Source organism: Telmatherina bonti (assembly GCF_933228915.1).
Source record: "Telmatherina bonti genome assembly, chromosome: 11".
NCBI classification, from domain to species: Eukaryota; Metazoa; Chordata; class Actinopteri; order Atheriniformes; family Telmatherinidae; genus Telmatherina; species Telmatherina bonti.
The window spans coordinates 25200735-25213234 of record NC_136629.1 but is presented as its reverse complement, the minus strand read 5'-3'; the positions used below and the strand labels follow the sequence as shown (position 1 = coordinate 25213234).

The 12500-nt window shown below is 38.5% G+C and overlaps 2 protein-coding genes across 2 annotated transcripts in view; one reads left to right on the top strand and one right to left on the bottom strand.

Annotated features, from left to right (window-relative positions):
* wdfy4 (WDFY family member 4) overlaps positions 1–12500 on the top strand; it is a gene marked incomplete at its 5' end in the record, with an annotated part of 43200 nt that overhangs the window by 20982 nt on the left and 9718 nt on the right. The window contains 14 exons of the mRNA XM_079248780.1: positions 1–176; positions 257–363; positions 2745–2822; positions 2929–3120; positions 3367–3433; positions 3614–3828; positions 5322–5470; positions 5581–5692; positions 7433–7518; positions 7614–7676; positions 10833–10875; positions 11636–11755; positions 11830–11953; positions 12057–12163. The exon at positions 1–176 is cut by the window's left edge and continues 16 nt beyond it. Of these exons, the coding sequence (XP_079104906.1) occupies positions 1–176; positions 257–363; positions 2745–2822; positions 2929–3120; positions 3367–3433; positions 3614–3828; positions 5322–5470; positions 5581–5692; positions 7433–7518; positions 7614–7676; positions 10833–10875; positions 11636–11755; positions 11830–11953; positions 12057–12163 (1639 nt within the window). The remainder of the gene's footprint in view (positions 177–256; positions 364–2744; positions 2823–2928; positions 3121–3366; positions 3434–3613; positions 3829–5321; positions 5471–5580; positions 5693–7432; positions 7519–7613; positions 7677–10832; positions 10876–11635; positions 11756–11829; positions 11954–12056; positions 12164–12500) is intronic.
* Positions 7856–8686, bottom strand: lrrc18a (leucine rich repeat containing 18a; the record flags this gene model as incomplete). Its single annotated transcript, XM_079249353.1, has 1 exon — positions 7856–8686. The coding sequence occupies one exon, from the start codon at positions 8684–8686 to the stop codon at positions 7856–7858; it is 831 nt and encodes a 276-aa protein (XP_079105479.1).

Here is a 12500-nt window from a genome sequence, read left to right as displayed (position 1 = left end):
GTCCTTAGCAGAGGCCTGCTGGTCAAAGGTCTTATCAGAGAGGCAACAGATGCTTGAAGAGACTTGTAAGATAGAGATCTCAGCAGATTACTCAACAGCAGTGAAGCCTGTCAGCATGACTGACATTAGCCCTCTGTGGGAGGAGATGGCACACAAAGCCTGGCAGCTACACACAGGTTGGCTTAAACTTTTTAAATAAGACAGAAAATGACTGACGTTCACTACCATGATGTTGGCTTTTTGTATATCCTTTCAGAGTCACAGAAGAAGAAAGGGGCCAGCAGCTCACAGAAGAAGTTTGATGTGATCAGCAGTGCTCTTCGCTCTGTTTTGGGAAAAGGTCAAGATTCAGTAAAAGCAGAGGTACATTCACATTCAAGTATTTTCTTTGTTTATTTCTTTGGCACTCAAATAGTTGGATTATGTTTATACTTGTTGTCTCCTTCGTGGAATGAGGGATGGCTACTTTCAACCAGGTGTCTGCATAGCTAGACATTCATCCCAAAGTCACAACTGTGCTTGTGCTGTGGGCCATCCAGCCCTGTGGGGATGTTTGATTATTTCTTTAAATAGATTTGGATTATCACAGCTGATTGCCCCTGAGTGGGCTTTGTAATTGATATCTGTTTTGCCTTTCCATGGGAACACTTGCCACAACACACTGTTTGCTGCTGAAGGTTAAAGACACGTTTATTGTTGTTTTTCCCCCCAAAATACGTGGCCCACATCATTAGTTCCCCCACAACGCATAAGACGTTGAGCCATCTGGAGTAGGGAGCAGGGACATATTACTCAGGCACACAGGCATGAAATTACCGCATTTGTGTGTCCGTCTCACATCCACAAAAGTGTATGAGTGTTCTTGTTTGTGCATGTCTCATGCTCACAGAAATCATGTCGGCAATTACAGTGGTACCAATCTGATGAAAACATTATTCATTTGATGTTATTCTTTATCATATCAGTCTTTGACAGGCTATCAGACAAAGTGATGAATTGTTTTTCCATCTAAGATACAGAGAAGAAGAGGGAGGGATGTTTTCTGTCTTCCTTTCTTAGTGTCTTGCTGCTGAAACATTGCAGGTTATAGGAAATATTTAAACAGAATGATACTTATAAAATAATCAGCTATAATTTTTTCCTATCCATCCTCATAGGGAAGCAACTGAGTCATTAATTGATTTGCGGATCATCAACTTATGACCTTTATTTAGCAAGTCATGAGCTTATGGAGGTCTCTTTTTAGTAACAGGATCCATAGTTGTGCAAAGTGTAGTTTCTTGGGCTTGCGTATCTGTTTTTATTGAAAGAAAAGAGAGAGAAATGTAGGTTATGAATGAGAATGTAGAGACCGATAGGCACACTGTGTCCTCAGTTAAGCTTCAGTGCAATTCTTCCAGAGATTTATTTCATCAGCGACTGCAGTTTCCATAATCATATCTGTGTCCTCATATTAGAAAGATAATTAACAGCACTAATGATCACGTTAAGTTCATTACACATTCACTGCCAGCTCAGAATGAAGTTGACATTATGTTGCCTTATCATCAAAGGTGGCGTATTGTTGGGAAGTCATTAAAATGGAAATGAGTGTGATGTTCTGATGTTAATTGCAGAGGGAAGAGATGAGTTATGTATTTAATGCAGCATTTAAAAAAGCCAATGAGGTTCCTATCTGCTAAATAGGGTAATTAATGCTATATATTACTTATGTTTGTCCAAATGAAGGAATGAAATTAGAGAGGATGACGCCGACATGCTGTTTATCTGTCACAACATGGCTCTAGTTTGCAAACTTCATTATTACTCTATCTTCTGTCTGTAATATTTCTATAATCTCCCTTCAAATTGTTCCGTCATTTCTTTTTCTGTGCAGCTTCTCATTTGGATCGGCAGTCAGTCATTTAGAGAAACAGTTTTCATTCTCCAGAGGGCTTCTCAAAGTTTGTCGTCAACTTTTACGCATGGGTTTATTGTGTAAATTATCTCATAGTTTTGCATCTCTTGTTATGCAGAAGTGTTGTGTTGTTTATTGTACTTGAAATCAATTACTCCATTCATGGGGTTATATTGCAGAACACAGAATTAGCATCTGTAAATAAAACTTGATATAAAGAGTTACTGTGTGTTTGCTCAGTCAATTAAATGGCTTTTCTGGGTCAGCTGTGAAGATGGACACATGTTGTTTCACTAGTCTCTCAGCGAGCACTGCTGTGATTATGAGTTTAATGAAGCAGTTAACTGTCAGAATATGATCCTAGTGTGTCTGCTGAACATGAGCGTCCTGCAGTGTCAACGCTCCTCTGTTTTTTTTTTTTGTTTTTTTTCTTATTTGTTTTCTCTCTTAATCAATAAAACAGACACTGTCTCTCGCACAATAAAGGTGCGCGCACAAACTTACCCTGCCCTTGACGGTAGTGTGCCTCAGTGATATTAATGTTTATGTTAATTACATCATGCCAACAAATGATTACATTTGCAGACAGGGTTATTGTAATACTGTAGCCACTAGCTTATTTTGCCCAGTGAATGCAATTTAGAACAGATGTAATTGTATGAATGCATTGTAATTGCATGAGGAAACAACAATGCCATTATGCATATACAGTTTTTGTGAGCATGATTTGTAAGTTTGTGTGTGCGTGTGTGTGTGTGTGTGTACCGTATGGGCAAGGGTAAGAAAGATTGTGCTATTCTTCTTTTTATTTGCAACCATTTTAGCTCTTTCTTTCCTTTTTTTGTAGGATTTTCTGTCTTACATGGAGTTACATCGACAGAGAGGCCACATCATTTTTGAAATTATGAGGACAAACCACTTGCAGGTTTGAAAATTGAAATAAATTTTATTTAGAGGTAAAATCAGAATTTTTTTCATGTTTAGCTTTAGTTTATTTGTTTCCTCCGTCCTGGTTTGTGTCTATGAAACAGTTGCGAGTCACAGAGTGGGAGCGTGTGAGCTCCCAGTGGCTGTGTGTGGAGGCCGAGCTGCTGAGGGAGAGGGCTATATTTGGTCCTGGCCCAGGGGTGCTGCTGAGCCAAGACTGGGTGCAAGACTCTGCCGAAGGACCCAATCGTACCAGATTACGCATCCGAAGAAAAGCCCTGAGACGGTCAAAAACGGTATAGTATTTCAGATTCAATTAATATCTGTCAAGTGGGTCTTTCTTAGATTTTAACCACTAAATATACTTTAGCCTGTGCAAGTTGGATAAACATATCCAGCTTTGTGTCACTTATTAGTTTGTGGGATTTAAGCATTTCCTTTATTTTTGAGGCCAAGAATTAATAGTATATGTTCATCTTTGTTATGCAGTGTGTGTTAGTTTACTATCTAGCCTTGATCAGGGTCTTGTGTTTTTACAACAGGTCCTAGGAATGTTGTGTCTAGGTTTAAGGTCTGAAGAGAGCAAAAGCAGAACTGAAGGAGACACAGGTAAAGTTTATATGTTGAATTTATAACCACGTGAAAATAATTGTTTTTTTTTCCTCATTACCTTTAAACTAGTAGTATTTAGTCATTTATCGCATGATGCAGCGTCACCATTAGAAGGCCCTTAATCCCATGCAACATATTTCCTCAGCTGAAAAACAAATGTTTGTTTTTTTGTAACAGAACCAAAGCTGTTGTGTGAAGTTTGTGCAGAGGTTAAGGAGGACGAAGCAGATGGAGAACAAGGTTGTGATCGCCTGACATTTTTCCCTGCTCTGAATGAGACACCTTCTGTTGCTGAGGGCCTACCTGATCCTTTCACCCCTGAACCCTGCTCCCACACACGAGACTGCCCAGACATGCGTATCATCCTTCAGGAGCTTTACCCTGGAGAGAAGGTACTGTGACATAGGATGTTAGTATGCCATGCTGATAACAGCATCTCTAAATACAACTACAACTCCTCCCCCCTTGCTGATATCCACATTCATAATTATCTAATGCAGACTAAGGGATTCCAGCAGCCCAGTGCTGCTATCAGAATTTCATCTTTCCTCATTAGTATAATATTTTAATGTGGAGGCCCAGCACAGCTCCCCTCATTCTTATTGTGAGTTAAAAACCAGAGCACATGTTGACAAGGACTCTCATCGCTCCGGCAACCAGCCGCGGCTTTTAATGTTTCTGACTGAAGTATTAATAAAAGCAGTAGGAGGTGATGCAAGCTGTCTTACATCTGCTTTGTAAGTGTGTGATGTGTGCAAGTGTGTCCTCCTGTCTTGCGGTGGTTGAATGCATGACTCCTGCTGAGCTTCCTGTCAAATGAACACAGTCATTAGCTCTGAAAAATGCACACACACTCATAGACTAACACTCACACAAAGGGACACCCTCTCATAATTAGCTTGCCAGCGCCAATAGTGTGATTATGACAATAATGTGTGTGGGGAGAAATCAATGGTCTGACATTAGGCTCTCAGTCAATAAAAGTCCTCCTTTTCTCTCCTCCTTCCCATCATCAGCAAAATCATCCACAGACTGATAACACATATCTGTCTGGACCACAGTAAGGAGATAGGGAACCAATTTCATTGTTATGTATTTAATTTCTGATAACAATAAATCCAACTAGTTTAATGTAGTCAGTGTTGGCAGTAGTTTGTACTCACTGATGGGAACAAATATGATACAGCTTAGTAGCTGATGTAGTTGAGAGCCACTCACCTTGACTCGTCTTAAACACCCCCCCACAATAAGTGATCTTATTCATCACAGCCTGTCTCTGTGTGTGCTTTAAGACAAGAGGTTCTGATCACTTATCAGGTTTCCTATTGTATGTGAGGCAGTGATTAATTCTCCTAATAATGGCCAAGCAGGACCTCCTCCTTGCCCACCAAGTGTGTCAGAGGGGGTAGGGACTTTGATTTGATTTGATTAGTATAAATTGTGAGGGGCCTCCGGATATGTTGGGACCCCATATGGTTCTTTGGGCGCTTTGTCCCAGTGGGCCTGGAGGGGGGCCTGGATAGAAAGACAGCCAGGTGCATGCATTTGTTGCAAAATGAGGGGAGACAATAAAATGATCTATGCATTATCACAATGCAGTTAGCATTAGCTCCAACCAGTGCTGAAAGCCATTCATTTTGGTGCTGGATGAAACACTATCACACTGCTCAGAAGAGACCAGGCCTTCTTATCACCATCAATCAACTCTGATAATGAAGTGCTGAGTGGTGTCTTTTTAATAATGATTAAAATATGTGATTAAAATGATCAATCAAGTAAAGCCTGAAGTGCCAGTGTATCTGCCATGTCATGTCCTGAGAGAGAAATGAGCTCATGTGTGTTGTGCTTCTCACATGGGGCTAAATGTTTCTGCCTTTTTCTGCAGGTACAAGCAAAGATGTGTGTAGTGATGGTGAGTAGCCTCAAAGTCACAGAAGGTTTGCTCCTGTTTGGGAAGGACAGCCTGCTCTTATGTGAGGGATTTACTCTCAGTCCAACTGGAGATGTTTGTTGCAGGAAACACTACCCCAGCAGGTAAAGCCATGAAATCTTCAAAATTATCATTGCAAAGCATGAACTGCAAGCATTCCTGCTGCCTTGTGTCAATCAGACAATCAGTTATCTTCTGTGTCCCTTTCCACCAGTGTGAGAGATTCCTTTATTTCCACCATGCTGAGTAAAGAGCCATCAGCCAGCTGCAGACGCTGGCTCTATGAGGATGTCAAAGAGGCTCGCCTCATGCGGTTCCTCTTAGAGGTCAGATTTCCAAACGATGACACAGTTGACTTAAATTAACATGGGTCTTATATCCAGTTCATGTTTATTTAAATTTAGCTGATAAATTAGTCTCATATATTTAGTACATATACGGTTTTCTGAACATTTAAAGCTGGATTAGGAATAATAATAAAAATAGAAACACTCAAAGTAAAATACACACTGAAAGGGTTATTATTATTTATTTTCTCATTATACATTCATGTTGATTTCCAAAAAGTTACAGTGTATATAGAAAATGGATTCATGCAACATAAAGGTGTCATTTGAATGGATAATCAAACATTTATTTGGGGATGTTAGCTTCCATTTTTTGTAGATGTTTTTTTTTTCCTCCTTTCCAAAAAATTTTCATCAAACCAAATTCTAAGTATTATCATTTCCAGTGTCTGGACTTCTACACACATATATAATTTACACTTTGTTATTTTTTTTTAAACAAATTCCTTGACATTGCTATTGATTTATGATTTTCTCTGTAAATCTCTGCAACCACAGATTCTATTATAGTACTTCTATCCCCCCCCCCAAACTTCTCTAAAATTTAGGTAAGATCTCAAAATGGCCATTTTGCCAGTTGAGCCCTTCACTTGGCAGACCTAACTTTTTTTTTTTTTTTTTTAAATTTAAATGAACATCCTGCACGGTGGCACAGTGGTTAGCACTGTGGCCTCACAGCAAGAAGATCACTGGTTCGATCCTTGGCTGGTTTGGTCAGTGGCCTTTCTGTGTGGAGTTTGCATGTTCTCCCCGTGTATGCGTGGGTTCTCTCCGGGTACTCCGGCTTCCTCCCACCATCCAAAGACATGCATGATAGGTTAATTGGTCACTCTAAATTGCCCCTAGGAGTGAGTGTGAGCGTGAGTGTGTTTGTTTGTCTCTCTGTGTGGCCCTGCGATGGACTGGCGAGCTGTCCAGGGTGTACCCTGCCTGTCGCCCAAAGCCGGCTGGGATAGGCTCCAGCTTCCCCGCGACCCTGAATTGGAATAAGTGGTTCGGAAAATGAATGAATGAACATCCCTTAAAAATTATATATTACATCTCAAATCACTTGCCATACAAAAAAACTTCTTTTTGTTGTCATTTTCACCAGTACTCCTGGAGCTGTTGAAAAACTGGGTGGGACTTTTAGGTATTTAATTGGATTGAATCCTTTTTAAAAGACAAGGACTACCTTGTGTATAGGTACTATAGGTAACTATTGATCTGAGTGAATTAGAATAACCCATGGAGTTCCCCAAGGCTCCATTTTGGGGCCATAGTTGTTCCATACATACATGTTTCCACTCGTTTTCCCAAATTATGAAAAACAACAAAATGTGTTATCCTCTTCAGACAGCTATATTTATAATTAATGACAAAGCCAGAAATCTTCATGTAATCCTGGACTCAGACCTAAATTTTAGCAGTCACATTTAGATAGATGTAAAGTCAGCCTTTTATCACTTAAAGAATATATAGAGGACTGAAGGACTGATGTTGCAGCAGGATTCAGAAAAATGTTTTTATGTAAAGCACTTTAAATTCTCTTACACATGAAACGTGCAATATAAAGAAACTTGCCTTGCCTTACTGTCATCCTTTAATTGCCTCTTGCGTCTCCATTGGCTAATTCTGTGTGGAACACAAAATCAGTCAATGACCATGCTGATTCAAGTTTAAAAAGGGATCTAATAACACCATATCTCAGTTAAACTAAATCTACTCCTCTTGTTACAGGACAATGCTATTGAGATCTTCATGAAAAATGGACACTCTGCTTTTTTGGTATTCCTGAATAAAGACCATGTGTCTGCATATAAAAGGTGAATCATTTAAATATACTAAATATGTAATAAAATTAGATTTTGTTTTTACTTTTCAGCATCATGACTAATCTTGATTTCTTGGCTCTCCTCAGGTTGAGCACTGTCATACCAGCATTAAAAGGCAGAGCGGTTGCTGAGGTCATTGCTAATGCTAAGTAAGTGTTCATTTTATGAGTCACCAAAAAACAATGTCAAGAGAATAAATTTGTTTTAATTTCTACATAATACACACTGAGACAAAGGTTAATAGGCACATTCATATTCAAATCTGTACGGCTGCTTTAAAACATGTTCTTTGTAAGAGTTTTGAGTAATTTGAGTCAAATTTGAGTAATTAGCAGATGCTTAGGTGTTTGATGGTTTGCTTGTATTCCACATTTTCCTTTATTCTCCACAAATCCTGATTGACTTTTGCCACTGAGTTTGGTGTCATCAATCCAGCATAATTTCTGTTCTTTTTCTTCTGAAACACATCACCAGCATCACCTCCTCTTCTCTCTCTTGCAAGCCCTTCTCTCTGTATGATCTTAGGGCATGTCCTACACAGGATGCTTTCATAGACCAGGAACATGTCTTCTTTAAGATCAGAATTTTTCTTCTTCATTGCCTCACCATCCCCTTGACAATATGTAAAAGGATTTCGTTTCACATTCACTTTAGTGTGGTTGCATAGAACTTTCAAAAACTCTGGTGGCTCGATGAGGCGATTATCAAACAGGCCTAACTCCTTGAGACTGGACAAGCGCTCCAACGTGGAGGGCAGGTCATCCAGCTGATTCAGTCCTAGATTTAGACTCTTCAGGTTAGTGAGGGAACCCAGTGAGGAAGGTAAACCTGCATGGGTTAGGTAGTTATTAGCGAGGTTGAGGTGAGTTAATGCCACCATGTCGCCTATGGACTCGGGTACAGATTCCAGCTTGTTACTGTGCAAATCCAGCCACGTGATTGATGAGAGCCTATCAATGTTGTCAGGGAGTTTCCGGATCAGGTTGCGGCTCAGATCCAACTCATCCACATTGGTCACTTTGAAGAGACACTTGGGGAAAACAGTTATCCCCATTTTGCTCAGGATGAGTCTACGCTTTCCATCCGGGGTTATCTGTATTGCCTTTTTAGCAGTCTTGAGGGTCACTCTTGTCCCTTTGGCTCCCTTTCCTTTGGGCATCGTACTGCAATGCACAAAGAGTTACTGAACAGTTTAGTTCAAAATTTGAGCTCAGCCTCCCTTTTGTGATAGCTGCCCCAAGAGGCTGATTTAATATAATTGATCTAATCTGCACTAGCACACACTACTGCAGGAAATAAATTCGTTGTGTGTATGTTTATGTGTAAGTATGTGTGTGTAAAGCTGATGTGATTTATTCAGATACAAGGGCCTATGTATGGCCTGGAGCAGCAGGGAAAGCATGCACTCTGAGGAATGAGAACTTGAGCTGTGTGTGTGTGTGTGTGTGTGTGTGTGTGTGTGTGTGTGTGTGCCACAGTGTTGTGTCTCTATTAGTGCACGCTCACCCTGTGTTGCCCATGGGGGGGTATTTAAGTGCACGACTCTCTAATTAAGGCTAATGCTGGGGAACAATAGGAGAGAGGCGACACTGGGTAATACAGCAAAAACAAATGAGTGTTGATGCTCCCTCACCATTCAACTGATTGAGTTGTTTGCCTCTTTTCAGGCGAGAAAGGTGTGTGTGTGTGTGTGTGTGTGTGTGTGTGTGTGTGTGTGTGTGTAGGACATCCACATGCAAGTGTGTTGACAGACATGGATGCACTATATTCTGTGTGTGTGCACAAAGAGTCAAATCAGGACTTTGATAAATGATAGTTGGGGAGTGTTGGGAGTGTAATGAGGGCTTCGCTCTTCTCCCCTCCCTGTCTAAAAGAGCAAGGTGTGTGTCTGTTTGTGTCTATGTTACACCCCAAGGCCCTCTCTCGCCTCATTCATCATCCTCAGGATGAGAGAGGTTATCCATTGGTGCTTGTTCCCATTATAACCTCCTATAGGAAACTATTGCATGAAATTATTGCTTGCAATTAGATAACACACACACTGAGCCAAATGCAATGATTGATTTAGTGTAGTTTTACAAAATAATTTGGTCAGGACTTTATTGATGTTAGAAAGTGTATGCACTTATGATTTAAAGCCATTCATTATAAACACCCTTGTTCAGCTTATAACCTGACTTTAAACTTTAATCCACATTTTTAACAAAGCTGTACTCACCATATTTTAGCTTCTTTTTTCCCCAAAGAAGGATGTTGAACAGATTGACTAGGTTTTCTTCATTTTAAGAAACACATCCTTAGCTTTGAGCTCCTGTAAAAGAGAAAAAATAATTATACAAAAATCCATCATTCACTCCATTACTGCTAAACATCTTTAGACTACATGTAAAACTTTGTGACATTTAGAAATATCATTATACCTGTTAAAAAATTCAAAAAGAAAAAGCAGGAATGTACTGTTTCTGTCTGTCGAGCCGTCTTTCAACAAACAGGGAAAGTCACAGTTCATGTTGTTTAATAGTGTTACCTAGCAACTGAGGTGCTTGGCGCCAGACTTTATGACCAATGTTACTTGCCCACAATGGGGGAGGAGATTTCAGAAGCAACCGATCACTTCCCTGATTCAAATATACTTGGAGAGGTAATTTGTTAGTAATGAAATGTTCAGCAGATTTGTTTTGTCTAGTTTTTTCTTTCTTTCTTTTTTTTTTAAGCTATTCACAAGTGTTGGTTTCCATGTCTAAAGGTTGTAAACAAAGTTCCCTTATACTCATTAAAATATCTAAGCAAATGAAAACAAGAGTGCTATGTTAGACAATAAACTTATTTGTTTTAGCCGAGAAGCAGGAAATCTGACTGAACCTTGTTTTTCCTGTTTGACAAGTAATCTTTAACAGCTATTAACATGTCAGAGCTAATATAATCGGATAAGAGAAATTTTGTTCTCCCAGTTAGCTCATGCAGACTGCCCAGTCTATGGCAGTATGTTTGTGATTGTATTTCTATGATTTTTAAGCAACCTACAGATGGCACCATGTGTTACAGTCCTGCAGATCCCTACACTTTATTTATACTACATAGTATAGACCACCTCAGGACTAAATTAATGCTCCTACAGCTGTGTACACAAGATTTCAGTTTCCTGAGTCACTCACCTCCACTCTGCTGTTAACTCTCGGCTCTGTTACATTTTTAATTCTGGTTGCTAAGCAACACAACAAGCAAAGGAACTTAGTGTTGGTAGGTACTGCTCAGTGCTCAGGCTTTGTTGATAATGTAAAATATTTGCTTTTATTGTACTTTAGAAAGACTCCTGTGGTTGGAAAGACAGCCCTTATTAAATGGCAGGTAATGCAATAAACACTTCTTTCTCACATCTCTTTGTCTGAGTTCTGGCTCACAGATGCAACGCTTCTAACTTCAACATCAGTACTGAACAATTGCAGTCACTCTGCTTTTGAACAATTATTATATTATATAATAGTTATTAATTATAATAATTATTTTATATATATATATATATATATATATATATATATATATATATGTATGTATGTATGTATGTATGTATGTATGTATGTATGTATGTATGTATGTGTGTGTGTGTGTGTGTGTGTGTGTGTGTGTGTGTGTGTGTGTGTGTGTGTGTGTGTGTGTGTGTGTGTGTGTGTGTATATGTGTATATGTGTGTGTATATGTGTATATGTGTGTGTATATGTGTGTATGTATATATATATATATGTATATATATATGTATATATATGTATATATATATGTATATATATGTATATATATGTATATATATGTATATATATGTATATATATGTATATATATGTATATATGTATATATGTATATATGTATATATGTATATATGTATATATGTATATGTATATATATATGTATATGTATATATATATGTATATGTATATGTATATGTATATGTATATGTATATGTATATATATATGTATATGTATATATATATGTATATATATATGTATATGTATATATATATGTATATGTATATGTATGTATATATATATGTATATGTATAATATTTATAAAATATAAAGCGATAAATGTTCTCTATCATTTTTTTTTGTCATAGAAAGGGGAGATGAGTAACTTTGAGTACTTGATGCATCTGAACACTATTGCTGGAAGGACCTACAATGACTTGATGCAGTATCCAGTTTTCCCCTGGGTTCTGGCTGACTACCAGTCTGAGGTAGAATCTTAAAAACTTCTGTGAACATTAATCTATGAAGTGTAGCAGGTGTGATTAAGCTCTACCCTTCACAGATCATTGATCTGTCGAATCCTGCAACTTTCCGTGATTTGTCCAAACCAATGGGAGCTCAGACAGAGAAAAGGAAACAGATGTTCATCCAGAGATATGAGGAGGTGGAGAACAATGAGGATGAAGGTATCTAGGCTAATTCAGTATTCCTTTCTTTTCCAGCAGGGCTATCCAATATTTATTTTGGTTCTCATCACAAAGTTTCCTAAAATGGTTTTTACTCTAACAGAATTGTCTGCACGTTGCCACTACTGTACCCATTACTCCTCAGCCATCATTGTGGCATCTTTCCTAGTCAGGATGGAGCCTTTTTCACACACTTTCCAGACACTGCAGGTAAGACTATCATCATCAGGATATTTGAAGAAAAAAAAAATACTGCTAATAATAACTTTTTATGTTTTTTAAATCTGTAAGCTTATATTAAACCAAACTTGTGGGTTATTAAGTTGCATTAAATATATGAATAAAGAGGCCCAAATAGTTACTGACCCATTGCTTTAATGAAAAGTTCTTGTTAAAAATAGAGTGGATGATGGATGAATCTGTCTGGATGACCCCAGCTGATGATCCACTATACTGACGATACACTATATGGATCCACTATAAAACTGATCAGACATGTTCTATTAAATAGATATACTCCTACTAATTAGGCTACACAACTTGATGC